The 27,809-nt window shown below is 38.0% G+C and overlaps 1 protein-coding gene across 2 annotated transcripts; it reads left to right on the forward strand.

The window, feature by feature from the left end:
• Positions 1-1,328: 1,328 nt before the first annotated feature.
• LOC127637475 (prickle-like protein 1) lies at positions 1,329-27,705 on the forward strand. Of its 2 annotated transcripts, none has more exons than XM_052118564.1 (8): positions 1,329-1,544; positions 20,534-20,716; positions 22,711-22,824; positions 23,607-23,741; positions 24,652-24,855; positions 24,973-25,159; positions 25,243-26,088; positions 26,175-27,704. In XM_052118564.1, exons 2-8 carry the CDS (start codon positions 20,546-20,548, stop codon positions 27,056-27,058), a joined length of 2,541 nt encoding a protein of 846 aa, XP_051974524.1. In that variant the 5' UTR covers positions 1,329-1,544; positions 20,534-20,545; the 3' UTR covers positions 27,059-27,704. The 2 variants fall into 2 exon arrangements, with proteins under 2 accessions (XP_051974524.1, XP_051974523.1); XM_052118563.1 differs by lacking the exon at positions 1,329-1,544 and adding an exon at positions 17,549-17,750 and having other exon boundaries at positions 26,175-27,705.
• The last annotated feature ends 104 nt before the right edge of the window (positions 27,706-27,809 follow it).

Below are 27,809 nucleotides of genomic sequence, written 5' to 3' on the forward strand. Positions count from 1 at the left end.
ACTTGCAGATTTGCTTTGAACAACAATAGGAAGATCAGATATTTCCTATATGAGAATGCTACACATCTTATTGTCCAAGCTCTTGTCATATCTAGACTGGACTACTGCAATGATCTTCCTGCATGTACAGTCAAACCTCTGCAAAAGATCCAGAACGCGGCAGTGTGGTTGCTTTTCAATGAGCCCAAGAGAGAGCATGTCAATGGTTGCTCACATTATGTTCAAAGCATTGATGCTTGCTCACACAACAACCACTGGCGCTGCACCCCTCTGTCTACACTTAGTACTTCAGGTCTATGTGCCCTCCAGAAGCTTACGCACTGTGGATGAACAGCACATCGTGGTGCCATCTCATAGAAACACAAAATCACTTTCCTGAGCTTTCACTTCATCTTTGCCCTGCTGGTGGAATGACCTGACAAGTTCCACCCAAGCAGCTGTTTCTCTAGCCTCTTTCAAATTACACCTAAATACACAGGTCTTTTGCAAGCGCTTGACCCTATCCTACTAATGCACACTCTTCAAAAACAAAACATCTTTCCATTCGTCTACCTCTGTCTTTGACATTCCTCACTAATAATAGCCATTTTGAATCTTGTATTACAGCACGTTGGTTCCTACTGTCTCCTATTGGATGGATCGCTTCTACTGTTCTCCTCATTTGTAAGTCGCTTTGGATAAAAGCATCTGCTAAATGAATACATTTTACATTTTATGCATTTGGCAGACGCTTTTATCCAAAGCGACTTACAGAGCCCTTATTACAGGGACAATCCCCCTGGAGCAACCTGGAGTTAAGTGCCTTGCTCAAGGACACAATGGTGGTGGCTGTGGGGCTCGAACCAGTGTCCTTCTGATTACCAGATTACCAGTTATGTGCTTAGACCACTACACCACCACCACTCCAATAGTAAATGCAAAAGCCTCAATATTATGCCACAAATGCTGTCAGTTGAGCCTAACTTGTATTGAACCCGAAATATCCCTTTAACAAATGGAACCTTATTGTAAAGTGTTTGCGAAAATCCTTTATAAAAAGTGTCTTATCCCCTTCAATAGGGTAAACACTACTAATGGGACGCTTAGATAAAAATACATGCCGTTGTGATTTCTCAGTATATCCCCCTAACCAATGTGCACTTTTGCTCATTCATCCATACGCTGATGTACAGTTTACTTAGGACCCCTAGGAAAGTAAGAGAGGAGAAGCAAGAATGTCAGTCTGTGAAGGGGTTGGTGGGGGTTGCGCGTCTAAGCCAATCGGAGGAGAGTAACGTTAATGTCATTTCAGCGCAGTGAACACACAGGGTCTTTAACTGGTGGGGCTACAGCACAGACTGCATGTTTACTCATCGCAGCTGGGATTGAAAGTGGCTTTCTGCGTCTCCGTTCGCGTTATTTGGATACTGAAGCCCAAAGCGTTCCAAGAACGTTGGTTTAATTTCTGTGCGTTGGACTCGAGCAAATGAACCCAGCTGAGAATAATTTCTAACAACTACGGGAATAAATCAGATCAACACTTTTCGTCCAATTTCTTCATCCAAGTAAGTATAGTCTAATGTTGTGCATTCCGTTTTTATATAGCGCTTGACTAATTTCGAATAAGCAGAAGAAACAGGAGCAACATAGAGGAAAAAGTTAGAAATATTTATTTATTTATTTATATTTATTTTTTTGTAGACGTGAATTTAAGGTACGATAATGGAAAGCATGCATTATGCGCTTTCATAATGCATGCACGAGATCACTTAAAAAAACAGTTGATTCAAGCCCATTATGATATTATATGGTCACCTCTTAGGCTACTCAAATTATTTGAAAAGGAACTCAGTACATTCATACATGTCAGTACATTCATAAACTATAAACTGTACAAATAAAGTAGGCCTACTTTGCAAAGGCAAATTCGCGCTGTCACATATAAGTAACCGTAAAAGGTAATGGAAATTATCCTTAACGACAGTTATTTAACAATCAATTTCTCTCTCTCTCTCTCTCTCTCTCTCTCTCTCTCTCTCTCTCTCTCTCTCTCTCTCTCTCTCTATCAATTCAATTTATTTTTTGGCATGAAAGTTTCAAAAAACAATGTTGCCAAAGCATCATATAGAATAAATAATAAAAAAAGCAAAATACAGTATATAATATCATTATCAGTAATAAATAAATAACAGCAATATATTAATTATTATTATCTCTCTCTCTGGGGAGAAAGTGGCAGCAACGGTTAGGATAGTTTTATTATGTAAAAGGTGGGGTCTTTGGGTGACTGAGCTACAAGTCAGGCGACAAACGTTACCGTGAATGACAGGAAAGAGAGAGACTTTAATGCCAGCTGTATCCTGAGTGACAAGGAACAGCTGAGTGTGTGTACACACACATCTGGAGACCCGCAGGGCTTTCACACTATGCATTCTATACGCGGTGGTTCCCCGTGTTCCCCACTATTTCTCAGTCACGTGCTTTGCCTCCGCGTTACTTTTTTTGAACGGTGGATTTTTTTATTAAAAACATTGCTTTGGAATTCCTTACTAACAATACTTGTGCCGCCTACATTTTAACTAGTGCTGTTTTACAGCAGTATCTCATATTTTGAGCGAGAATTAGGTGTTGGTGTCACCTAGCGGTTGCTTGTGTATAATTTGGCCTGACGGGTGTTTTCAGGACACTACGACAACGTCAGGCCAAATTATAAACTAAATGACCAACCGTTTTACTGATCAACTTTATACCATTTTATGACGTCTCAGTCTCATAATTAACAAACCTAGTCCACCCCAGATATATATTTTGTCATACACTTTAGAAATGCCAGGTATTTTGAAAATGACTCTGTGTGGGAGTCAATGATAAACCAGTTAACTAGACCTGAGGGGGGCTCTCAGGTGACTTGAGAAGAAATGAGTGGCAGGTTTCCAAATGTGGCACAGAAAGAAGATCTTAGATAGCTATATAAATACTCAGTTAATAGATGAGCTATTAGGACCACATGTGAAGATTAGTTTTAGCTGACTGGAATATTTAGTGATGTGGTTTCCTCCTGAGTTGATGTGTTTGAAGTTGGTCAACATTTGTTGTTTAGTTGTGCAAATGTGTCTTATGGCATTGTGTTAAAGGTATATTCGCGGTGCAATAGTTAAGGGGTTAAAAGCTCAATCAACAGCTTTTGTGGCATAATGTTTATTACTTCACAAATTAATTTCGACTGGTCACTCCTTTATAAAAGCAAAATACTGGCTTCCAGTGAGGCACTTACAATGGAAGTGAATGGGGCCAATTCGTAAACGTTAAAATACTCAATATTTCAAAAGTATAGCCACAACATGTAAACATTGTGTGTTAACATGATTTTAGTGTGATAAAATTACTTACTAACCTTTTCTGTGTAAAGTTATATCCAATTTTACAACTTTGTTGCCTTGACAAAGTAATGCCTCAAGCCCTATAATCCTGCAAAAACGATCATTTAAACAATTTGCATCTCAAATAGTACACAAGTTTTAACAGGAGAATTGATATAAGTGCTTTTATAAAATTATAAGCTTCACATTTCTGACTCCAAAAATTAACCCCATTCACATCGATCGTTAGAGCCTCACTCCACAATCTTTTTTTTTTTTTTTTCAAGAAAAGAAGGGATGGTCGAAAGTATTTTTGCAGTAATCAACAACATGACACAAGTGGTCAAATGAATTTAAAGTTGCTGTAAGCGATTTCATGGAAAGGTATGCAAAAAAAAGTTTACGACTCCCTGAAGATTTTAATGAATTAAGTGTCCTGAGATATATCACTGGTCTCTGGGACAGCTCTAGAATATGTAAACAGCAAACAAAAATGTGTCCGCAGTGTGCGGACTATGACGATTTCTGCCAGTTAATCATTTTGCAAGTTCTCATAGTATTGTAGTTGCAGTGAATTACTGAGGCATAATGCCACTTTTATGCCATGCTGCTCATTACAGTTGTCAGTTGAGGGCGCTATTTTGCAGCTGTTGTTTTTGACAATCGTTTCTGCTTGTGTCAGTCTCAATAAAGTTTATTTTGGGATCTTTGGAGTGCAGGGTTTTGGAAAAAGGGGGTGTGGCTAATCCAACAGCTCAGTTTGTGGAAATTCTAGAATAGCTAAAATCGCTTACAGAACCTTTAACATGTATTGCATCAGGAATATTCCTTTAATCATGGATCCCAGATGGTTCCAAAATAGATGGTTCTGACACTCAAACTGGAGTTCAAGACATCAGTATTGTATCAAGGAAAAGCTATATTTGGCTTTTCCTGTCGGGCATGTGTATTTGAACATGGTAAAGATGGGAATAGACAACATGTTTATTATTAGAAAACATTCTGTTTTACATGTTAGCATGTTCAGAGAAATGGTAAACAAAATCAGAGTTATTAGGCATTCTGTCACTTCGGGATGCTTACGCTGGACCTGTGTTTAGAATTTATATGATAGATAAATAAATTAGTCTAGGATATGAAATAGAGGGTTATTTGTGTAAGAACAAGTCTGCATGTGTACATGTAGCTAGGAGAAAGACAGAAAGAGTGATTCTTACCCCCAAAACCTACCCCACAGGACATGCTCTAAGGTGTGTTTGTATATGTATCTGTGTTGATTTACTAGCAGAGAGCAGAGAGGGTTCACTGTGCTTTATTTATGCTGGGAGGCCCTGACGTGTGCTCACCTATGCAAATCACCCCACACCACACCTCAAACACATTTGGCAGTCTTCTATCTGCTTGGCCCATGAATGCTGCCAAGCAGAGGGGACACAGACAAGCTGCCCTTCAACTGAGCTGAAGATGGAGTTTGTCCTTGCAGCTATCATATGGCATTTGGAATATATCACACATGGACTACATTTATGGTGATTTTATGGCATTTTTTGGAGACTGACAGCCCTAGTTCCTAATATTTTTGGAAAGCATGATGAGATAATTTTTTTTAAATAGCAGAGAGAGGACTGTAAACCATGGGGAGAAATCAGGGGAATGGGATTGGCAAATTACATTAGCTGGATTTGAACTTGCATCATCCACATTAGCACCACGGCTCAATGTGTCGAAGTACTTGCGTTAGATGCCAGGACATGACGCCATCATATTGTTTTCTATGTAGCAAAAATCACAAAATCCTCTCAATAGCAGACTACACTGAAAAATCAGGATAGCTAAGAAAGGTCGATCACCTTTGAGTACCAAAGAGCAGATACATTTAAATAACCCGCCATGACTGACAGCTTGTAGATCAACACACTTGTCTGGCTTGGTGAGGGAAATGCTTGAGTTGTGTTTAATTACTCAGCGCCTGGTTCCTCAGTGCTTGAAAATGAAATACAAATGTCTGGCATTGGCTCACTGACAAACCTCATCCTGGTGAAGTTGAACAGCGGGTAGATATTAAAATGCATTATATCCACAAAATCCAAGTAGAAAGAAAACGTAAGGGTGGAACTTAGAACAGCGTAAGGTAAGCTGCCATACACACAGCCAAAACGCAGTAACTGCCAAAACTGAAACTGGGAAAAATGGTTTAAAAGTTTATTGAATGTGGATTTTCACAGAATCTGAGCTTAATTGAGCCAAACCCGTCTGTCACAGGACTGATCACATTATTTATGCAATTATAATTGCTTTGTAAATGCATTTATGCCAAATCTGAGCAGCATTAAAACTTCTGTAAATACACCTTAATGCCACTTCAGATGCATGATATCTGACTTTTGTAGTGTAAAGAAGACTTAAGAGACCCAATTTCGTTACTGTGTTTCCTTTGCAATGTAGTAAGCACAAGACAAATATATCTTGCAAAGACAAGGGATCATAGCAATTATTTTGAAGAGCACATTTCTTGTATAGTTTTTTGTACATGCAAGTGAGAGTAAGTTGATTTGGCACCGCAGTAATTACCCATGACAGCTTGTATTAGAGCAGAGATTAAAGGCAGGTAATGATTTTGCTCAGTCAGGTAGACGGCTGTCAGCAGCTGCCTTATAATCAGTATGTAAAGATGAGACAGGGTAAACACATTTGGCAGTCTTTCGGCCGCTGACTGCTTCCGAGAGTGTGGAGATAAGGGTGTTTCAACTGACACTGAGCTGATCGTACTGTGGTGACATGATGCCAGAATTACGACTTTTCCGATTGAGAAATAACAAAGATCAATTATGAGCCTGAATGGATAACAGAGACTGGCTTTCATTTTGTTCAAAAATACTTAATTTATAACTATAACTGTTTTATGAGCTTAAAGAGGGCAGATGTGATATTGTTTGTCCAAATTTCTTGTTGCCTTCTCTGATTACTCTCAATCGAATGTCTTGCATTCCCAGACCTTAAAAAAGCCTACACTAATCAGAAAACTAAGCCAAGTCAAATATTCAATCAAGATATTCCTGTTCGCTTCAAAAGTCGGACACAGGATATCTCTTTATTTCTCTCTCGCTCACACATTCACATAACAAACAGTAAAATTAAATATGTGGCCTAGTTGTCTATGCATGTGACACATTGAGCAATGTTTGAATCTGGCAAGCAAGATTTCACATTCCTGTTAATCCATCTTCTCCAGATCACTTCCTGCCCTCTCACTGTCCCTATGAATATATGTATATATATATATATATATATATATATATATATATATATATATATATATATATATATATATATATATATATATATACCGATCAGCTACAACATTAAAACCACCTGCCTATTATTGTGTAGGTCCACCTCATGCCGCAAAAACAGTGCCAGTCTGCATCTCAGAATAGCATTCTGAGATGATATACTTCTCAACACAACTGTACAGAGTGGTTATCTGAGTTACCGTAGACTTTGTCAGTTTGAACCAGTCCGGCAATTCTCTGCTGACCTCTCTGTTCAACAAAGCATTTCTGTCCACAGAACTGCCACTCACTGGATGTTTTTAGTTTTTGGCACTGTTCGGAGTAAATTCTAGAAAATGTTGTGTGTGAAAATCCCAGATCAGCAGTTACAGAAATACTTAAACTAGCCCATCTGGCACCAACAATCACGGTTCAGGGTTGGGATGGTGTTCTTCGACAAGCAAGCCTCAGCCTTTTACCTCCAAACCTAACGATGGTCATTATGGCCAAAAAATATTGTTTCATCAGATCAAAGGACATTTCTCCAAAAAGTAAGATCTTTGTCCCCATGTGCACTTGCAAACTGTAGTCTGTCTTTTAATGTTGGTTTTGGATCATCTGCTTCTTACTGGTTGAGCAGCCTTTCAGGTTATGTCGATATAGGACTCGTTTTACAGTGGATGTAGATACTTGTCTACCTATTTGTTCCAGCATCTTCACAAGGTCCTTTGCTGTTGTTCTGGGATTGATTTGCACTTTTTGCACCAAACTACATTCATCTCTAAGAGATAAAATTCGTCTCCTTCCTGAGCGGTATGATGGCTATGTGGTCCCATGAGGTTTACACTTGCTAACTATTGTTTGTACAGATGAACGTGGTACCTTTCACAGACATTTGGAAATTGCTCCCAAGGATGAACCAGACTTATGGAGGTCCTCAATTGTTTTCTGAGATCTTGGCTGATTTATTTTGATTTTCCCATGATGTCAAGCAAAGAGGCACTGAGTTTGAAGGTATGCCTTAAAATACATCCACAGGTACACCTCCACTTCAGCACACCTCCTATCAGAAGCTAATTGTCTAAAGGCTTGACATAATTTTCTGGAATTTTTCAAGCTGCTTAAAGACACAGTTAACTTAGTGTATGTAAACTTCTGACCCACTGGAGTTGTGATATATTCAATTAAAAGTGAAACAATCTGTTTGTAAACAAATGTTGGAAAAATCACTCATGCCATGCACAAAGTAGATGTCCTAAACAATTATTATTTTTTATTTTGATATCTATAATGCTGGCACATGCAGCCCTCTGAAATGTGTAGTATGTTTCTTTAATACTTCAGATATTGTAATGGATTCATTCACATAGTGCGGGAAAAAAAGATATGCTTATAAATGTGCTGTGGTTTGTTAATGAATGCTTGGGGCTTTCCAGCAAACAGCAACCAAACAGAGATTTTATTGTGTGGCTGTTTGGCAAGTTCAGGTATGGGGATTTAAGCGTTTGCATTAGTAACAAGTTGTAAAAAGTCACCCTGTGTGCTAATATGAATGAACCCCCTGGAACCAGACCATTTGCTTTTCTAATGAAAATGAAAACATTAGGATGCGATTCATTATCTTAACACATTCAGATGTGAAATGATACATGCAAAGGCTTGTTTTGGTGTCTCATCCTTTTTGCTTCTGTTATTTTTATCCCATGCAGTTGCTGAAATTCACACAGTATATATGTGTGTGCCTGGAGTTTACTTTGCTGAGAAACTTTGCATAATCCCCCAAGGGCCCTTGACATCTGTGTGGGGACTGAGAGCTTTACCTTTCAATAATACACTTACTACTCCACAGAGAGACTTAATAAAGATCATTATACGTTACACTCCCATGACATATTTCTTCTCTGCCTAATGAACTGAAATTTCTCTCTCTGTGTCTCATTTCCTCTCTCATGTATCAGCAGACCCATAGGAAGTATAATATAAAAAAGAGTGATATTTTTAGTGTTGCAATTCTTTCTCCAAGAAAGCAGTGAGATTAAATTAAAGTCTAAACCATATCAGAGATATTGACAGAGATTTCAATATCAACTCAAACATTTCTCATCAAATTCTTCCAAGAGCAAGTATGCCAAAAATTGCCTGGATTGTTTCTATTTTTATTTCTCCTAAGGAATTGAAGGAGAAACATCTGAGACAAAGTTGATACTTGAGACATAACAGAGAACTCCATAAAGTCTCTTAAACTGTGAAAGAGCAACCATTGACCAATAAAACTTTACCCTGGGGAGGATTAACACATTTATTTAAGTAGATCTTGTAGCATATCACAAAATAATGTTGTTCTGCATATACAGACATTTTTATGACTAAGGAAAACTAATTCTGGCATCTGTATCTCTGCTAAGGGACCACCAACTAAAATACATATTGCCAAAGACATACTGGGCTCTTTTTTGTGAGTGCGCAAAGCGCAGCACAAGACCGTGTGCTGTGTCTTATAAAATTTTCTGTGAGAGCGCTTATTCTAAGCAAAATTTTAGTGTCTGTGGAAAGTGCAAGTAGGCACGGGTGGGAGTGTTTGCGCTATCTGTGTGTGTATGCGCGTAAACTGGGGGTGTAATGTCTGTTAATGATGTGGCGCAAAACACAATTTGCTATTTTCCTGAGAAACAGGTCATTGTGTTAAGACATTTCAAAAGCACGTCTGTTTGCTACCTAAGTCTAAATTCAGTTCCTGCATTTGTAGTTTGGAGATTCCCCCAGCAGATAGTAATAAAGTTTATGTCCAAATTCTGAATATATATATATATATATATATATATATATATATATATATATATATATATATATATAAATATATACAATATATTTATACATTGAAGAACTTCTGAATATATATATTTAAAATTTTATTTATTATATAATTTGTATTGGTATTTGTCCACCTGTTGTAGAGTGATTTTTAAGTCGGGGCCGTTGAAGAAGTTGGAGAGGGTAAAGTGTTTGGATTTTATTTACCACTTCGTTATTTTTATTACATTTTCATTTTGTTTGAAGTGTAATTTGAATTTAGAAATATTTTTTGTTAAAAAATTTTGTTTTTATAATCAAATAAAATTTTTTTTAATCAAAATTAACCTGTTTAAGTGAAGTGCATGCCGATACAATCACTGGTAACACTAGCCATGATTAACTTCTAATTAACCAATTAACTACTTATCAACGTGCTGTCTTTATTTAGAACACTGGTGCTTGAGGGAATAGACTACTGTATATAATAGGACACTGAGAGTGCAATAACCTGAGAAAAACTGGCGCATTAAATTGCACTTGACCCTGCCCATCTGCACTTCGAATTACTATATCAACTCATAGTGTTGAATTACATGTCATCGCCACCACCCCAAAGCAGCACCATTCCAACAACTACCCACTGAAAGCATAGTTATGTTTGTCAAAAAGCAAGCGGAATACAAAGTTGGTGATTAACTCCCTGGTTGACATACTTGTGGCTTATGAATTATGGGACAGAGGCTGGATTGTATATAGAAGGGCATTGTTTGACATTTGTGTGTATGTGGGTTTTAAGCCCAAATAATCAACTTGCCCTAGGTGTCTAGTGTCATTACTGTTGCATACTCCCCCCTCTGTGTACTGGCTTACATTTCCCTGTTGGGAGAGGAGTATTTACCCTCCAAATGGGGATGATGCAAGATAGCATTTAGAGTTGCACGATTTATCATCAGTATGGCTGAGGTCTGTTTTTAGCACTCTTAGAATGGAGGGTAGAAGGACTCCATAATGTCCTCAGATCGCTTATTAACACTTTTTAACTGCTTATTAACCAAAACTGCCAAAACTGCCAGAGGACTGCCGAAAGTGATTATTGAAGATAATTTATTCTACTAACATCCTAGTGCAGTTCACATCAATGTTACCTTTAATAGGTGTTGATGTCCATCTACCACATTAAGTCAATGATCTTGTCATCACCACCCGGTTAAATGTGCCAGGATTCGGTGCTAGGAAAAAACAACTAATCAATTAGCAAAACATATTGGGCTCATTGCTTCAACATGTTGCAGTGTATACTTGCTAATAAAAACAAATCGTATGGACCTGTACCTCTCCTTGTTATTCCTGTCTGTTGCACTTCCTCTGTGTGTCAGCCAAGGAGTAAAATCTCTTTAATAATCACAGTCACTAGCATTGGGAGCAGATGTTCAGTGTTCATTTGGTTGAGGGAAATTATTGTAATTAGGAGATGGAGAGGTAAGGGGTCGTTGCGCTCTGTAAAAGCCCAGCCGAGTTTGAGGAGGGTTGTTGTTGGGCTGGGTGGTCTTTAGTGCTCTATATAAGGACCTCAAGACATTTTTCAGACCACCATGAATTACACTTGAGTTTGTGATTGAGGAAATTTAAATGATTAACATTAAAATGTCTTGTTTTTGATTAAGAGTAATGGATATACAGATATACACAAAATATGTGCATTCATTTGCACGTTATAATTTGCCAGCTGCTATGTACTGTTTTTAAATGATGCTAATTTAAATTAAAAGTTATTTTAATATAGTATTTTAACAATTAAAATGTTAAAATGTAAATTTTTACTCTAATGTAAAAATGTTATGTAATTTCTACAGGATAAGGTACTGTATTACAGTAATGAGAATCTAATGAAAATTATCATTGAAAATAATAGAAATTGCATAAAACAATGAACGGTATATATTTTTACAGCATTTATAAATCTTTGTTAGTTAATAAAAGTACAGTTGTTCATTGTTAGTGCACGCTAGTTCATAGTGTATTAACTAATGTTAATATACAACTTTTGATTTAAAAAATTTATTACTATATGTTGAAATTAACATTAACCAAGATTAATAAATGTTGTCAAAATAGCATTCATTGTAAGTTCATGTTAACAAATGGAAAGGAGACTTTAGGGGAACATTTTGCTTTAATGTCATGAAAGTGTGGTAAGAAAATTATAAATGGCACCATTAATGGGTAGATCTTAAAATAGGATTAATATTTCTTCTGCTGACTGTATTTATGTTTTTATTTTGTGTTATGGGGTAAAATGAGACCCCCTCCCATTTTTTATAAATTAACAATAATGTAATATGATTAATAATTTGTAATATTATTTATTTAATTAATTAAATACGCTTTAAATAGTAAAAATGTATCCATGATAATAAAAAAAACACCTGTCTTTTGAGAGGTTTGTGTGACGTGACCTCCCTTACTCCTTATAAGTGTATCAGTTAATAATATTACATTAAGCAGGTATGAGAGGACACAGGGCCGGTAAAAAACAGCACCCATTATGAACAAAAAGCACACACATGCATACACAAACAACTAGACGCACTCTTGACAGATGCTTGACACGCACTGCAGGTCCATTTATCCTCATTACTATAATCTTCTCCACTTTATATCGTATACCTTAAAAGCACAAACACACATATATGCAATAACAGTACATTGCAGACTTAATTACAGTATATTACAGACAACATAAATTCAGTTCAGGTTTCCAAACTGAATGGAGATGTATCCACCCATAAGACAGAATACAAGTGTCTACAGGACTCTTTCTTTTCAAACCTCTTGCAATACATTTAATTTGTGTGGAATATTGTTGAGCTACGGCATGAGAGATCAATCGTGGATTAAATAACACAATATAATATAAACCCATAAAGGATTAATTGAGAAAGAAGACAACGTTCAAATTCCTGAACCTTTATTTACAAGAATTTCACATGATTGTCTTTCAATTTGAAACTGGGTTCATGTTCAAAGGTTACAATCTAGCTTGTGTGGAAACTGTCAAAGAGCTCTTTATAATACAACGTGTCTCTACACATAACAGCAAAGTGATAATGCCAGCTAATCTGACCTTTTTCAACTTGAAAACCATTCAGGGCCATTATTACAGCGGAACGTCAGCCTTTTTATTAGGCTTTACAGCTCTGTTCTATTGTGAACGTGTTTTGAAAAGACCCGTTGGCAGGCTATTTCACTTTGGCACACACTTTTTCATTTATGACCTGATATCTCACACCATCTTGTGTCTTTTTTAGTCTACTGTGAGTCAGAACATTAACACAGCAGTGCAAAAGCTCTAAAGCAGATCTTTAAGCATGTATCTCTAAAGACTCCTGATGGATATACTACATTGCTTTGAATGGTTGAGTCTTTAATCAGTGTCTGAAGGCCTGATTCCCAGTGTCAATAGGCATTTCAATTCAAACTTAAAAAGAGAGTTCAACAGGTAGTACACTGAATATGAATGGATTGATAATGGGTGTGAATTAGGACTTGCAGGGAGAATGAATGCTTACAGATCTGCACTGTATGGACAGTTGATGGGCAATGGCAAAACTGACAGCTGTTGTGATTATGCTTATCTAAGATCAATGTTATTGTTACACTTGTAAAGGCTGAGGAAATAATTTGGACATTTTGGATGATTCCAGATCAGTGTGGAGAGGCTGTATGTTACCATGAACATATATAATATCAGAGAAAGGTGGTAACACAAAAGCATAACTCAACATGTTCCATACATGCTTTTGTTTTACCAAATTTTTGGCAGGCAATGTCTTGGTTTGACAGTTATAGAGACTAATTGTTTTTCGAAATGTGAAGTGTATTTATAATGACCTAATTTGCAGCTGGTAAAAAAATATGTCAGAGCAAGTCTGTGTCAGTGTTCTGTAAAGCCCTCAAAGTATATTCATTAGTGCCACTGATGCATTGCTTTCTCTGTAATCCTCAGTGTGGTTAAAATAAAAATCTGCAAAAACCTACAAACTGACTGTGGATATCAGGTGTAAACCATCGTACATCAGTTACTCTCAGATATGTTGTACTGACAGTGTGAATTAGAACACATCAGAGCGAGACTCTGTGTTTCAGTCATTATCAAATCAATATATCAATCAGCGCCCTGCAGAGGCTGTGAAAAGGACATGAATTATCAAAGCCTGAATGCAGAAAATATAGGATATTTTTTTTGAAGTTGGAGACACTAGCTGGACAACATGTTGCATCTTCTTTTACACAAACATAACCTTCTTTGTTTACAAATGTGTTGTTCTTTATAATAGGAGCAGCTGGATGCAACCAATTGTGCCACGTCCATTAATCTGATGCCTTGTCATTACCACGGGAAGGAAGGAGCAAATCTTACGATTAAGAGAGATGAGCACAGGGTGTGTTCATGGATCAAAGGTCACTGAAAAAAGCATCATTAGTTAGGTAGCACTGACATGTGAATGCAGCAGGACAGCACCCATTCTTAAACACTTGTCAATTGGTGTGGCAAAGAGGTGAAATATGCGTTAGCGCATATAATGGCTTGCCAGAGGAAGGTCGCATTATTTTACTATGCGAAGAAGAGGATGTGAACTTTAGGTGTTTCGCACGTAGCTTCCCTTTCCTTTAAGATAGTGCAGAGGTAACTGTGCAGGGTTTGGGGTAACAGACTGCAACTTAAGTTTTCTGAGGAAGCAGGAAGGGTTGTGCTGTTCCACCCTTAACACACGCACATTGAAGAACTTGCTTGAGGAAATAATGGGGAGGTTGTCTGCTAATTGCTGTTGCTTTCTCTCTTTGTCTGTGCAAACATCTACAATAACATATACAGTGCCCAACAAAAGCATTTGGACTCTTAAGTCTTAAAAAATATACAAAGGATACAAAATATAAAACCAAATGGCATATGCAACTTTTCTTTGCCATTTTTTCAATTGTTTAACCAACGGCATACATTGTGTTTGGATGTATACAGTGGTTAATCACATTAATTTTGGACACGTCGCATTAACATTTTACAACCAGAAAGTGTCCAAATAATGTTGTCTTGATTTTAAACAGTATATGATATAATACTTACAAATGAGAAAAGTTTTCCTTAACAAGAACTGCTTAAAAGTTATAGGTGTTGCAATTTGTATTTAAAATAAATGCATCACACTTGGTTTGATATTTTCTATCTATTTTAAAGGCATAGTTCACCCACAAATGAAAATTCTCTCATTATGTATTCACCCTCATGCCATCCCATATGTGTATGATTTTCTTTCTTTTAAGGAACATAAACAAAGATTTTTAGAAGAATATCTCTGCTCTGTAGGTCCATACAATGCAAGTGAATATTGGCCACAACTTTGAAGGTTCAAACAAATCTAATTAAGTCACAATGAAAGCAATTCAAAAGACATAAGTGGTTAAATCTCTATTTCAGAAGCGATATGATAGGTGTGGGTGAGAAACGGATCAATATTTCAGTCCTTTTGTACTATAAATCTTCACATTCTTTTTCTTTTGTTTTTGGTGATATACATTTTACGTGCAAATCGACACCTACCGGGCAGGTAAAATAATTTATATTAAAAAAGGATTTAAATATTGATCAGTTTCTTGTCCATACCTATCAAATCGCTTCTGAAGAAATTGATTTAACTACTGGAGTCTTATGGATTACTTTTTTGCTGCCTTTATGTGCATTTTTGGCCTTTAACGTTCTGGTCACCATTCACTTCCATTGTATGGAACTACAAAGCTGAAATATTCTTCTAAAAATATTCATTTGAGTTCAGCAGAAGAAAGTCATACACATCAGGCATGGCATAAGGGTGAGTAAATTATTAGAGAATTTACAGTTTTGGGTGAACTGTCCCTTTAAGTGTGACTTAAATGTTTAAATACTCTTTGAGGTCGTGGAGAGGGATTGTCCTTTTCTTAACAGAACTTTTTGCCAGGATTTATTCTAAGGAATCCCTCCTGTCTTCTACCCCCATTCCTCACCCATCACCATGCCAGACTTAACCTGCTAAGGATCATATTTCTTTCTTACCAAGACTCACCATGGCATTTTCTGCCATTACAATGTGTTCTTGATAATCATCTTAAAGAGGGAAAGGATTTTTAACAGAGGTTATTCTGAAGGTTAAGTGAGATGGTTAAGTGGTTTATAAAAATGTCTGCCAAAAACTGTAGAGGAATCAGTTTTGTTTGGCTTTCTTTCTTTGCCATCTTATCTTGCTGTCTAAAACGATTCCTCCAAAGTTATAAAACATTTGAACTCGAGTTTACGAAAAGTACTTCAGCTTTAAGAAGTCTAACTGGGATGATTTAGAGATTGTTCAATCTAGCAATTTCACAGGCTTTATTCAGACTAATTTGACATTTAAAGGGGAATGTGATTAAGTACTACGCATTGGTCTGTGTAGCTGTGACTAAACAGATCTGCACGTCCAGCTGTTGTGTCAAGCATAATGACTAAAAGCACAATTATCATTTGAATCAACACATAGCCAGTGTCTTGGAACTCACTCTACGATCATAAAACAGCCTGAACTTTTATTATTTTAAACGAAATGAAACTCCACAATATTATAGATTATGCTCTTTGACAATACAACTTTATTTCTTAAAGTTTCCAGAAAGAGGAAACTCATGCCTCAGTGACTTCTCCTTTGTGAGATTCTCTAGAATTGGCAAGGAATCAACACAATAAGGTCATTGTATTCGGCTAAAGTGTGGAGGTGAGAGATGACCATTAGGGCCATCTTCACCATCAACACACTGAGCCCTGTCTGAAGGAAAGGGGTGTGTGGTATTGAGCTTATGGAAATTCCTTAGAACTTGTGAGAATTGCCTATATCTCTGTTTTGACTACAAATACACAAGTGTAAAGTACTGTGACTTGTTATATTAGTATCAATGATTTGCTATGTTGTGGATTAACAGCACTGAATCAGTTATTGTCATCATTTTCTAATTAGAGCCCACATTCTGGTTAATACTTTATTCTGAAAAAGAGCTATTGGTATATTCCTGTATACATGCGTATTCTGAATAAACAAAAACAGGTGTTCTTTTCCTGCTATTCTCTTTTTGAAATAGTCGAAATGCATTTGCCATTTATTATACTGAATTGTATTAATTTTGGACAGTTATTTAATCAGCTCATTGATTTGATTTATTCAGGCTGACACAATAATAGAAAAGGATGTGATAAATTGTAAAATGATGGTCAAGAGATGTGTTTCTTCAATAGCTTGACTATTTACAACTGTCTCTAATGTCCTATGGAAGATGGATTCCAGCAGAGAATTAAAAAAATGTCTCGCTATTGGGACTTTATTTTGCAAATGCGAGATATAAAGTCGCAATTGTTGCAAATTAAGTAAGTATTTTGAGATATACAGTCAGAATTAAATTTTTATTTTTTTTATCCTAGCGGGATCAAGGCACCATAGTACATATCAGTGACCTAGAATGCACATGTACAAATCATTATTCAGTTATTAGATATTCCGAATAAGGTGTTTACATGACCTTCATTTTAATTACATTAGATTTTAAGCTATGGCAGGTTAATGTGAATATATGACACTTGCATAACCATATGATCAAATTCTGATTAATATTGGAATATTCTTGTGCATGTAAACTGAATCCAAATAAATATTTTTGCATTGAAGGAAAGGCTGCTTTTAGGAATGGTTAAATAATTCATTATTCTCGTATCTTAATCTGAGCTGTGAACATAAATTTGTTCCAGAGCACGTTCTGTTTTTCCTTGTCATGACAAGTGCTGCTGTAATAACAGGAACACTTGGACCATTGGTGGAAAACAACAGGCTAACTTATGCAACCGAAATCCTGCGACACACATTCAGTATTGAATGAACTTCTCCAGGATGTACTTGACTTTGATTGTTTAGAGACTAAACAAATGGCTCTGTCGATTGAAGAGGCTTTGCCATGGGTTCTGGTGGAATGTGGATGAGTGTTGTTTTGGGGTGGGGGTGGATGGCAGGGGGCTTGAATCTATAGTGTGCTTGAAGTGCAGGGGGAGGGCCTGAGTGCAAAGGGGGCTGGACCGGGGGTCTGACTACAGGGGACATGCCACTTGGCACACACACTGATAGTAAAGTGTTTATGGGTGGTAGATTGTTGCTGCTGAGACAAACTTCCAGTTGTGTTAAGACAGAATTCAGTCTATACATATCTCCATAGCTTTGTGGACATGCTTGCTGGACTCTACTTTGGATACTAGCACAAACTGGAGGCTTTTTCTAAATGCTGCAGGATGCTTTACACAGAGGTAAGATGTTTCTTAAAATGGGCTCTAGTCAGTGGAATCAAGTCTGAACTAGTCTCACACTGTAAATATGAAACTCTATAGAGTTGTTGCTTGACTTCTCACATTAGCAGTGCATAGTCACACAGCCAATCTAGTTGTGTGTGATAACTAGGCTGTTAAATGACAGACAGAAAGCAGCAGTGGAAAGCACAGGACATTCATTTTTTGGCATCAGGGAAGAGAGGCTGAAATTGGTTAAACTGAAACACGGATGGTTAAAAAGAGGCAAGTGTGCTTGGAATTTCTTTATGTTTGTACCGTTTTAACATGACAGAGGCAATTAACACATTCAGATGATTTAATTTTGTGCATTTTCAGTTAAAGGGATAGTTTACCCAAAAAACTAAAATTCTGTCATCATTTAATTACCCATATGTTATTCCATCCAAACCCGTATTAATTGCATCTTTTCCCATTTAATGAAAGTGAATGGTGACGGAGGCTATCAGTCCCTAACATTCTGCCCAGTGAAGTCGAAGCAAATATGTCCTTTTTGTTCCTGAAAAGAATGAAAGTAATAAGGGTTAGGGACAACATGAGGGGAAGTAAATGGGTGAACTGACACTTTAATGCCAAAGTTATTTGAAATCTGTTGAAATAATTGGGTCTTTGGCAGTATTTAGCCAAATATTACATGGCGAAGAATCAGTCATGGACAAAGCATTATTGATCATCCTTAAGTCTGAATAATGGTGGAATGTATCCCCCTAAATATTTATAGAGGTTACGGCCTTGCATAATCAAAACTAGGAAATTACTTATATCAATATGTCTTAGTGGGGTTGCAGCGGGTTACATTCAGCTCAATATTTAATCTCTGCACTGAATGCATCAATACTTGACAAAATGTATGCTTACCGTAGCAAGTCAAGACTCACTAATAGAGCAGTTACCTCTGGTAAGCTTTTATACCTCAGACTCGACCAAAGTGGCGCTGTTAGGCGCAGGCTTGTTAAATCACAGCCTCAGTTGGAAAGGTTGCAATTTAACCTTCAATTGAGTAAAGCTCCACTCTGTGTTTATTTCTAAAGTGTTTTATATTTGACTTAGTAATTCCTGGCCTGTGCTAAAAGCTCACTCTCCCCTCTGAGGTGCCAGTCAGACCAGTGGCATACATCTGGAGCGTGTTTACCTTTCTCCACTGTTGTGACTTTTTTTTAATGACCTAGCTTGAAATGTTACTTTCCTTCAACGAATGCTCCTTTGAAAATCGTGCAGGGTAGGTCCACTCTGTTTTAGTTTTTGCCACAAAACCACACATTGTGTCTGTGCCAGAGTGTGACAAGGTGTAATGTGAGCAGTTGTGTATGTTGGCTTAGGAATTCACAGCAGCCATTTCCTACTTTCAAAGAAGTTTTGAAGGAGAGAGCTAGCAGAGAAAGTAGAGAGTGTGGGGTTGCTCCATTTAAAAGTTTTCAGATTATTTAGAGAAAGTGTCAACCTTTTCCATACAATAACAACATAGGCATAGGTGAAATGTTTCACCTGTACTGGTCTACAGCAGAGTATGCTAAATACCGAATGTTAGAATCGAATAGGAACAAAATATTGTCAAGCTCTGCAGAATACAGCTAGATTTCATTTTTACTGCTACAGTATTTTCATTTAGATTAGCAGGTGCCATTTACAGAGATACAGAAATTGTTACAGATCATTTCAGCATTAGAGAGCCCTGTTTTAGTATTCAATATTCCTTCTGGGGCATTCATATTTATTTAAAGGTGGTCTACTCCTTTGACAAGCCTCTCATGTCTGCTTTCAAAGGTCTTTTAAAGGTTTCTGATTGTTCGTTCTCTTCAGGTGTGGTAATAGTGTTAGGTTATTGGGCATTGATGTGGGAAATGAATTTGCATTTCCATTTGACTGGTGTCACAGCAGGAGGTCAGTAGATTTGGCGTCAATGTAGGATCTAATAACATTTATCATTAAGAGGATAGGGAAAATATTATCAGCTCCAAGAAATCCTATCATATACATTTATGTTTGACCAAAAGATCTAAAAACGTACAATATATTTGGAAACAAATACCAATGATAAAAATAAAAAAAAATAATTTTTATCACATAATGGGCTAAGGTGTGTTTGGATAGTCCCTATGACTTGGGGCAAGCTTGTGAAGCTAAAAATGTAACTTAAAAAAGGGTGTTCACACACTATATCAGTGACATTTGCAAGTCAAAAGACTGGAATGAGGTAGGAGTGCTCTTTTCAACACCTTGGGACCAAAGGCATTTTTTCAGAGAGTGCTCTGAAGAGCTTAAGCATCAAGATAAAGAAGGCATGGAAAAAGAGATACAAGCATCTAATCATGTTTCATGTACACTTTGACATCTTATCTGCAACTGAGAGCTTTGTCTGAAAGGCTATACTGACCTTTCAAAGCACTATTTCCCCTGGCCATTTTCTATCTCAAGGCCCAGATAGATCCTTCTTGTGGAAGTATCCCAAACCCCACACTCAGTATCAATACAGGACAATACCTACCATGAGTAGATGTTTTGAGTAGAACATTCTTCCACAAGAGAAAACACGACACACAGAAATTGACCCCCTTTTACCTGTACTCACTTTATAACTCATTAAACTTTTAGCAAATAGTTAAAAGAAATCGAAATAGTCACCAGAACAAATATGACACACAACTTTGAAAGAGAACTAATGATGGACCATGCTAATGTTTGATTGCACCCAATTTTATACGAAAAGAGACTGAAACTCTCTTTCTTTCTCTCCACACGAACAGCACCACCATCTGATGAGTCTTGAGACTACATCAGGGATCCGGCCCATTACTCGGGCACTGGACATGGACCCAAGAGGAGCCAAAGTGGCACTTGCTTTTCAGAGGAGTTCTACCTCCGATGACGACTCTGGATGCGCTCTGGAGGAGTACACCTGGGTTCCTCCTGGATTACGACCCGAGCAGGTAAGCCCGGAGCCTGTATCAGACTTTATCATATGTATGTGTAGATGTCCTACTAAAATATCATAACTAGAGAAGACAACCATAGCGAAAAATATAGATGGGCATATCTCATATTCTTGATACTTCTAATTAACTGCAGCCAACCCAAAATTTAGAATCTGTCCCAAAAACAAACATAGGGTTTCCCTTTTTTGACTCACAATATTTAAAATTGTAAAAGTAAATAGTGTAATATTTCACACCAGACATAAGCAAAAATGCTGACTTTCAACTCAACCACTTTGCAGTGATTCAAACATTCCCTCATAATTACATAACTCTTAATTTCTCACAGTTTTCAAAAGTGGTTTTTACTTCAAGTTAAGTTCTCAGACAATTTAGGTTAGTGATATGAAACCAGCCAGTTAAGCTTGTAAAGTTTGATGGCTGACAGTGCACTGCCTTAACACATGGGTATGATATTTTTTAGAGGAATTTCACCAAAAGAGTCCATCAAAGGTTTAGAGAATGCATGGATCCATGGAATCTAGTCATTTTCTGTGCTATGACAGAGCAGCAAATGCCCTTGCACAGGGGCAAACAGCTCTTAATGAACCTACACACTGACATGGGCAAAGTCTTGAAAGATCTATGATTATTCTCAGACTGGACCTCTCAACCTTGACATTGAGCACATCTATATCTAACTGACAGGGTGTTAATGGGCAGCATAAATGCAGGCTGCCGATTTACTGAGAAGGAAAGCACATGTGTCACTTGTCACAAGGGAGACATTGTGTGTGCCAGTCATGCACAAAAAGAAAACCAACTTACTATAAGAAGGCTGCACAGTTTTAAAGATAAGGCCAAAGAAACCAGTCAGAATCTCCAGAGTAGTAATGTGAGCACAAGGACAATTAGGGAGAAGAAATATTTACATTTTGAAAAGTTGCCATATTTTCTTGAAATAGAGTCACCATGGTGAGCAATGAGAATGTGTGTTAATTGCGTTGAATCCTTCCTGCAGTGTAAAAACTGTTGCAGGCATTTTATTTCACCACAGAAACTAGTCACGGCAAGTTAAGTAATTAATGGGAAAATGCTCAAACAACTGTTGTATACTTTCCAAATTACATTACAATTTAATTTCCACGCTTTTAATTTGTATGCTGAATCCTCAAGAATGTCTGGAAGAAACATACAAACTTTTCCTGCATGTTGTTATCTGAAACTATTCAACTTTCCCTGAATGGTTGAAAACAAAATATCACTGCTGTCAAAGCTAGTGTTCCAGTTTAATGTGTTGGCTTAGACTGCCAGAATTTTACTTGTGTGGTTCAAGCACTAGTCCCAACAACACAGCCATTTAGAAAACCTGCCCCCCCCCCGCTGTGTGCAGTAAGCAAACAGAACCGAGCCTGTGTCTTGGGGCTAGTTGGCACTTTCCTGAAACAATGCAATACACAAACACACATGCAGGACCTATCGGGTGGAGGAGGGTCTAAATGGTGTTAAATTCTGTTTTTCTAACCCCCAACTTCTCATTTTTCAAAATGTGGAGTAGGGGGGTCTATTATCATCATGAAGGCTTTGGTAGCACTGGTAGAGGTTTAAAGGGAATTCAGAGCAATTTGTATGACAGCTTTCCGTATCAAATCTCACTCAAACTACATATACACCCAACCCCAATGCAACAGAAATAAAGGTCCACATTCATCTGCACAGTAACACTCAACACGAGGGGCATTCCAGCAGCCATCTATCTTTGTGTCTTTAATAGTGAACTGCCCCGTAAATATCCTTCAGGGTCGCCATTGACAGACACTGCTGTTTAAATGCTTTATCCCTGTCAATAATATAACCGCTTCCCCCTTGTTGGGGAGACAATTGGGAGAAGTCTGTATGACACATTGAATGATGTAGCACCAATTGAGGCTGGTGTCACATTTCAGCTTTCAGCTGTTGAAAACAAATCCTAATCCTCTTTCTATCTGTTTGCCTTCTGTCCCCAACAGGTCCAGATCTACTTTTCCTGCCTGCCAGAGGAGAAGGTGCCATATGTCAACAGCCCTGGAGAGAAACACAGGATCAGACAACTACTCTATCAGCTGCCACCGCATGACAATGAGGTACACGCAATGTTTAAAAAAAAAAAAAAGAACAATAAAAGTGATGGAGATGACACTACTATGTTGCTGGAATACAAAATGGTTCTACTAGAGAAGTAGTTCTTAATCCTGGTCCTGGAGTAACCCAATGCTGGGCACATTTGGAATGTCTGCCTTATCTGAAACAAACACTTCAAAGAGCCTCAACTAGAGTTGAATCCACTGCATATCTAAAATGTGCAGTGCTGGTACTACAGCAGAATGATTGAGAACTACAGGACAAGAGGACTTAATGTAACAGATTAAATGTGGTTGTAGTGTGGATATAAATGTGCATAAAAATTCCTCTAGAGTTTGCATACAAAGCTCTTAAGTGGTTTCACAAAGAGGTATATTGTTCCTCACTGCTAGCAGCAATAAAATACTCTTTGATTTTATGACGCTTGTTTGTCAGACCTAGAACTGTGCTTTTGCAAATTCCTGGCATAACTGTGGGTTATAGATCTACAAGTCTCTTAATATGTGGCATCATTGTTTACCCCCCATCATGCCAAACAGAGCCAGTTGTTTATCTCTTGTCTTTTTGTACGAGTTCCCCAAGTCAATTGTAAACTCTGAGGCTGATTTGTGTACTTTAACATAGCTCCACAAATGTGGGAAACAGAATTTCACAACATTCACTTCAAAAGCTTGTCTGTTCCTGCCCATTAGCAAGATGATGAAGCCTTTTATGAGATAGATTTCTGTTATTTATCTGTTCTTTTAGCAAATAAACATGTTTTAATTTTTCTCCTTTAACACAGTTCCGATACTGCCAGACCCTCAGTGAGGAGGAGAGGCGAGAGCTCCACATGTTCAGCATTCAGAGGAAGAATGAGGCACTTGGCAGGGGAACCCCAAAACTGCTTCCCAGAGCACTGAAGCACATTTGCAAACATGTATGTAGAAACACGATGGCTCCTTTTCTTATCAACCATATCAATATTAGCCCGATATAACTTGCAGATATTCATTGCGCTATTAAAACTCCTAAAGGTGATTTTGTGAATGTATACAAGCCTTCAAGGTACTCTCTTAGAAACAGACCTTGTTGTTATACTTGAAGTAAGTGGCTTGAGACAGCCTATAGTTATTTATGTGACATTTAATTCCGGCCCTATCAAATCTACTTATGGAAATTAAGTTTCTGCTCTATTCTCTTGGAAGCAGTGTTGATAGATTTCATGGTGAATCAGACAACTTGGAATCAGGCAAATGGAACAATTATGGCCTAAAGTCATCCAAGGCACACAGACAATTCATAGAAAACACTTACAACACACAATCTTTGGATGAAGACCATCTCCTTCAGGGCCAGACCTAGCAAATGCAGAGCTTGTTTCCTGTTGTGAAGACTTATAAACACAAACCGAAAAAAGAGCGATTATAATACCTCTGAAAAACAGATGTATCCCTTCACCACAAGTTGCCACACAAGACATAGCCGAACAATGCTGAACTTGGGTCTCTGGTTTCCATTGCCAAAAAATTTCTGGGACACTCAACACCCCTTTTTCCAAGGCCAATGGCCATGTAGTAATAATGGGAAGCAGCTGTGAAATGAATACTTTGGCAATAGTATTTATAAAAAGACTTGTGATCATGCATTTGGTTGTGCTCAGTTGGTCTTTAGATGGCCATTTCAATAGAGGTGGGGGTCCATTTTAATTTAAACGGAATGTCTGTGTCCAAACAAGAATTAGGATTTAAAATCAATACAATCCTGTCTGTCTTACCAAAGCAGCCAAATTCACTACATGACAGATTTGCAACCAATTGATTTTAATAAGATTTTGCTTTGAATTTCAGTGTAAAGAGAACATCAAGGGCGGAGAGATGGCTGTGTTTGCTTCAAGAGCAGGCCCTGGGCCATGCTGGCATGCAGCATGCTTTACTTGCTCTACCTGTGAAGAGCTTCTGGTTGACCTAATCTATTTCTACCACAATGGCAAAATCTACTGTGGTAGACATCATGCAGAGCTTCTGAAGCCACGCTGTTCAGCATGTGACGAGGTAAAATTAGTCCATTTGGAAAGCATCCCTTCTTGACCCTTTTCAGAAAGTCAAAACACAAAGCAACTAAATGTACATGGTTAAAAGGAATTCCGAAATACTTCCGTTTTTTCACAGATAATCTTTGCTGATGAATGTACTGAAGCTGAGGGTCGTCACTGGCACATGAAGCATTTCTCTTGCTTTGAATGCGAGACAATTTTAGGTGGACAGAGGTACATCATGAAGGATGGACAATCCTTCTGCTGTGGATGCTTTGAGTCATTGTATGCAGAGTATTGTGAGGCCTGCGGGGAAAATATTGGTGAGTCAACTCTAGAACAATGTATCTAATGATTATTGCAAAAGTAGGGTGTTTCTAAATGTATTAATTTTGTCTTTATTAAGGAGTGGACCATGCTCAGATGACGTATGAAGGTGTACACTGGCATGCCACTGACAAATGCTTCTGTTGTGCCCAATGCAAAACTTCAATTCTGGGCTGCCCCTTTCTTCCAAAAGAGGGTCAGATTTACTGCTCTAAAGCCTGTAGCCTTGGTGAGGATGTCCATACCTCAGACTCTTCGGACTCAGCCTTTCAGTCTGCCAGATCACGGGAATCTCGGCGTAGCGTACGAATGGGCAAGAATAGTCGCCCTACAGAGCACTGTAATCAAACACAACTCTATTCAGCAACAGACTACAGGACCTCCAGTCTTTGTGGTGACAAAACTGAGACCGTATGCCATCAGTTGGAGAGACTGAACTTTGCAGAGGAAAACTACTGGAGAGACAGGGATGAGCAGGAAGCCCCCGAGGACAGTGTAGAAGATTGGGCTGAACATGAGGACTACATGACCCAGCTGCTCCTGAAATTTGGAGACCGTGGAGTCATCCAAACAGAGGACACCAGGCAGGCTGAAGCTTGGATGATAAAAGACTCTGAGAACAATAGGACCAAACCAGAGATGAAGATGAGTCACCACAATTTCGCAAATAAGAAACACCACACAGATATGTACTGGGCTCAATCACAGGATGGACTTGGAGACTCTGCCTATGGAAGTCACCCTGGCCCAGCTAGTGCTAGAAAGATTCAAGAGCTGGAGATGGATCAGGGAGCAGGACCAGGTTTCTGGTCTGAGTCTAGGCAATGGTACGAAGACTCTTTGGATTGCATTGCAAGTGAACTCCGAAAGGCTGAGCACAGCATTGGAGATTCTATGGATTCTCTAGCTCTCTCAAACATTACAGGTAGGAATATCATCTCCACCCTGCTACCTCTGTATTTTTCTTCTTAAATAAGTCTTTGTTTACTCATAACATCTCTCATTTCTCAGGAGCTTCAGTGGATGGAGATGGCAAAAACAGACAGACCATCTACTCATTCCAAAACATGGAAGAGCAGGAAAGAGAGATAGAAGGCTGTGATAACATCAGTAACATGGGCACACTAAACTCCTCAATGCTCCACAGGAGTGCTAATTCCCTGAAGAGTCTAAACTCAGAGCTGGACCATGAGGGGACACTGGAGGCAGAGGAGGAACAGAAAATAACTCCTTATTTTGGAGTGGAAACACCCTCTCCGCTGCATCTTCCTGTGCTGAGAAGAACCAAGTCTCAATCTCAGCCCCAATCCAGACCTCAACAAGTGAAGTTTTCTGATGATGTTGTGGATAAGGGATATTATGTTGAAATGGGCTTGAGGCACCCACCAATGAGTGAGAGGACTCGCAGGCGGACCCATCACATGGAGGAGCCGCCGAAATGTCCTTCCAACAGACATCACAAACGCAGACAGGGCCGGAAAACACTTTCAGAAAATGCCTTGCATCTTCCTTCTAAGGAGAGGGCAAAAATGCATGATGTGCCTCAGGCAACTGGCTCAAGCATACCCGAACCCAGGAATGGTATTCTTCTGAAACCTTCGGCACACAAAACCAATTCAGACTATGCTCAGCAGGGTATGGTCCGAGTGGACCACTTACAAGACTTTTGTGATGATGATGAAGATGACTGGTGTTCAACATGCTCCTCTTCATCCTCAGAGTCTGAGGAAGAGGGGTTCTTCCTTGGCCAGCCAATCCCCAAACCCAGATCCCAAAGCTTTCATTATTACACTGAGGACTATCCAACTCGGGTCACAGCTTTATCACCCCCTTACGGCTCACAGACCAAACAGAAAAGGAAAGGGCACAAGGGAAAGAACTGCATAATTTCTTAGACTTTAGACTAAATATATCCAGCCTGCCTCCGTCGCAATTGGAACATAAACATGCCTTACTCTAAAGGAGCTGGAAAACAAAACTTCTTTAATGAGATTTAAGATTGTGACTTTACAAGTATGGCGTGCCAGTTGTATTGGTGTTGTATGAACAATGGAAAGTAACCAATATTTCCTTGTACATTGTATAGCAAAAGCAATATTCCCAAAAGCAAAATTACTGAGTAGCATACAGACTAACTAAATTATTATTTAATAGTGCAAGCAATGTACATTTGTAAAATTAAGATTGGAATACTGATATTTTTTATATTCAAATATGTTAAATGATTAATTACCACAATTTTCTGTCCTCAATGGAGTTTTGATTATTACTGAACAAATTTAACCAGGGTTTTGTAAATGCAAAGATAAAATATATGAACTATCCACATGTTTAATATCCTTGTTATGTTCCTTTGTGGGTGTAATAACTGCACTCTTAAACATTTCTGTGTCCACGATATGCTTATGTGCTTAAACAGTGTTGGGGAGAGATCTACCCTCAATCATGTACATTTAACTACAGTAACCATACTATCCCTTTTTAACTAAGACGTCAATAAAACAACTTAAGAGAGATTTAAAACATTTTCTTGCTAGTTGATATTTCTTGTATGTTCATTGGCTATATCTGGCTCTGACAACAGAAAAATGAATGAAAAATGTAATGCTTTTTTATTAGAAATGTTAAAATCACAAAAACTGTTCA

This window comes from Xyrauchen texanus, chromosome 45, assembly GCF_025860055.1.
Source record: "Xyrauchen texanus isolate HMW12.3.18 chromosome 45, RBS_HiC_50CHRs, whole genome shotgun sequence".
Classification (NCBI taxonomy): domain Eukaryota; kingdom Metazoa; phylum Chordata; class Actinopteri; order Cypriniformes; family Catostomidae; genus Xyrauchen; species Xyrauchen texanus.

Bases quoted from the DNA above. Each gene is read 5' to 3' on its own strand.
- LOC127637475 (XM_052118563.1), top strand. The intron at 24,856-24,972 runs GTAAAATTAGTC...GTTTTTTCACAG, and splicing joins GCTGTTCAGCATGTGACGAG to ATAATCTTTGCTGATGAATG. The intron at 25,160-25,242 runs GTGAGTCAACTC...GTCTTTATTAAG, and splicing joins GGCCTGCGGGGAAAATATTG to GAGTGGACCATGCTCAGATG.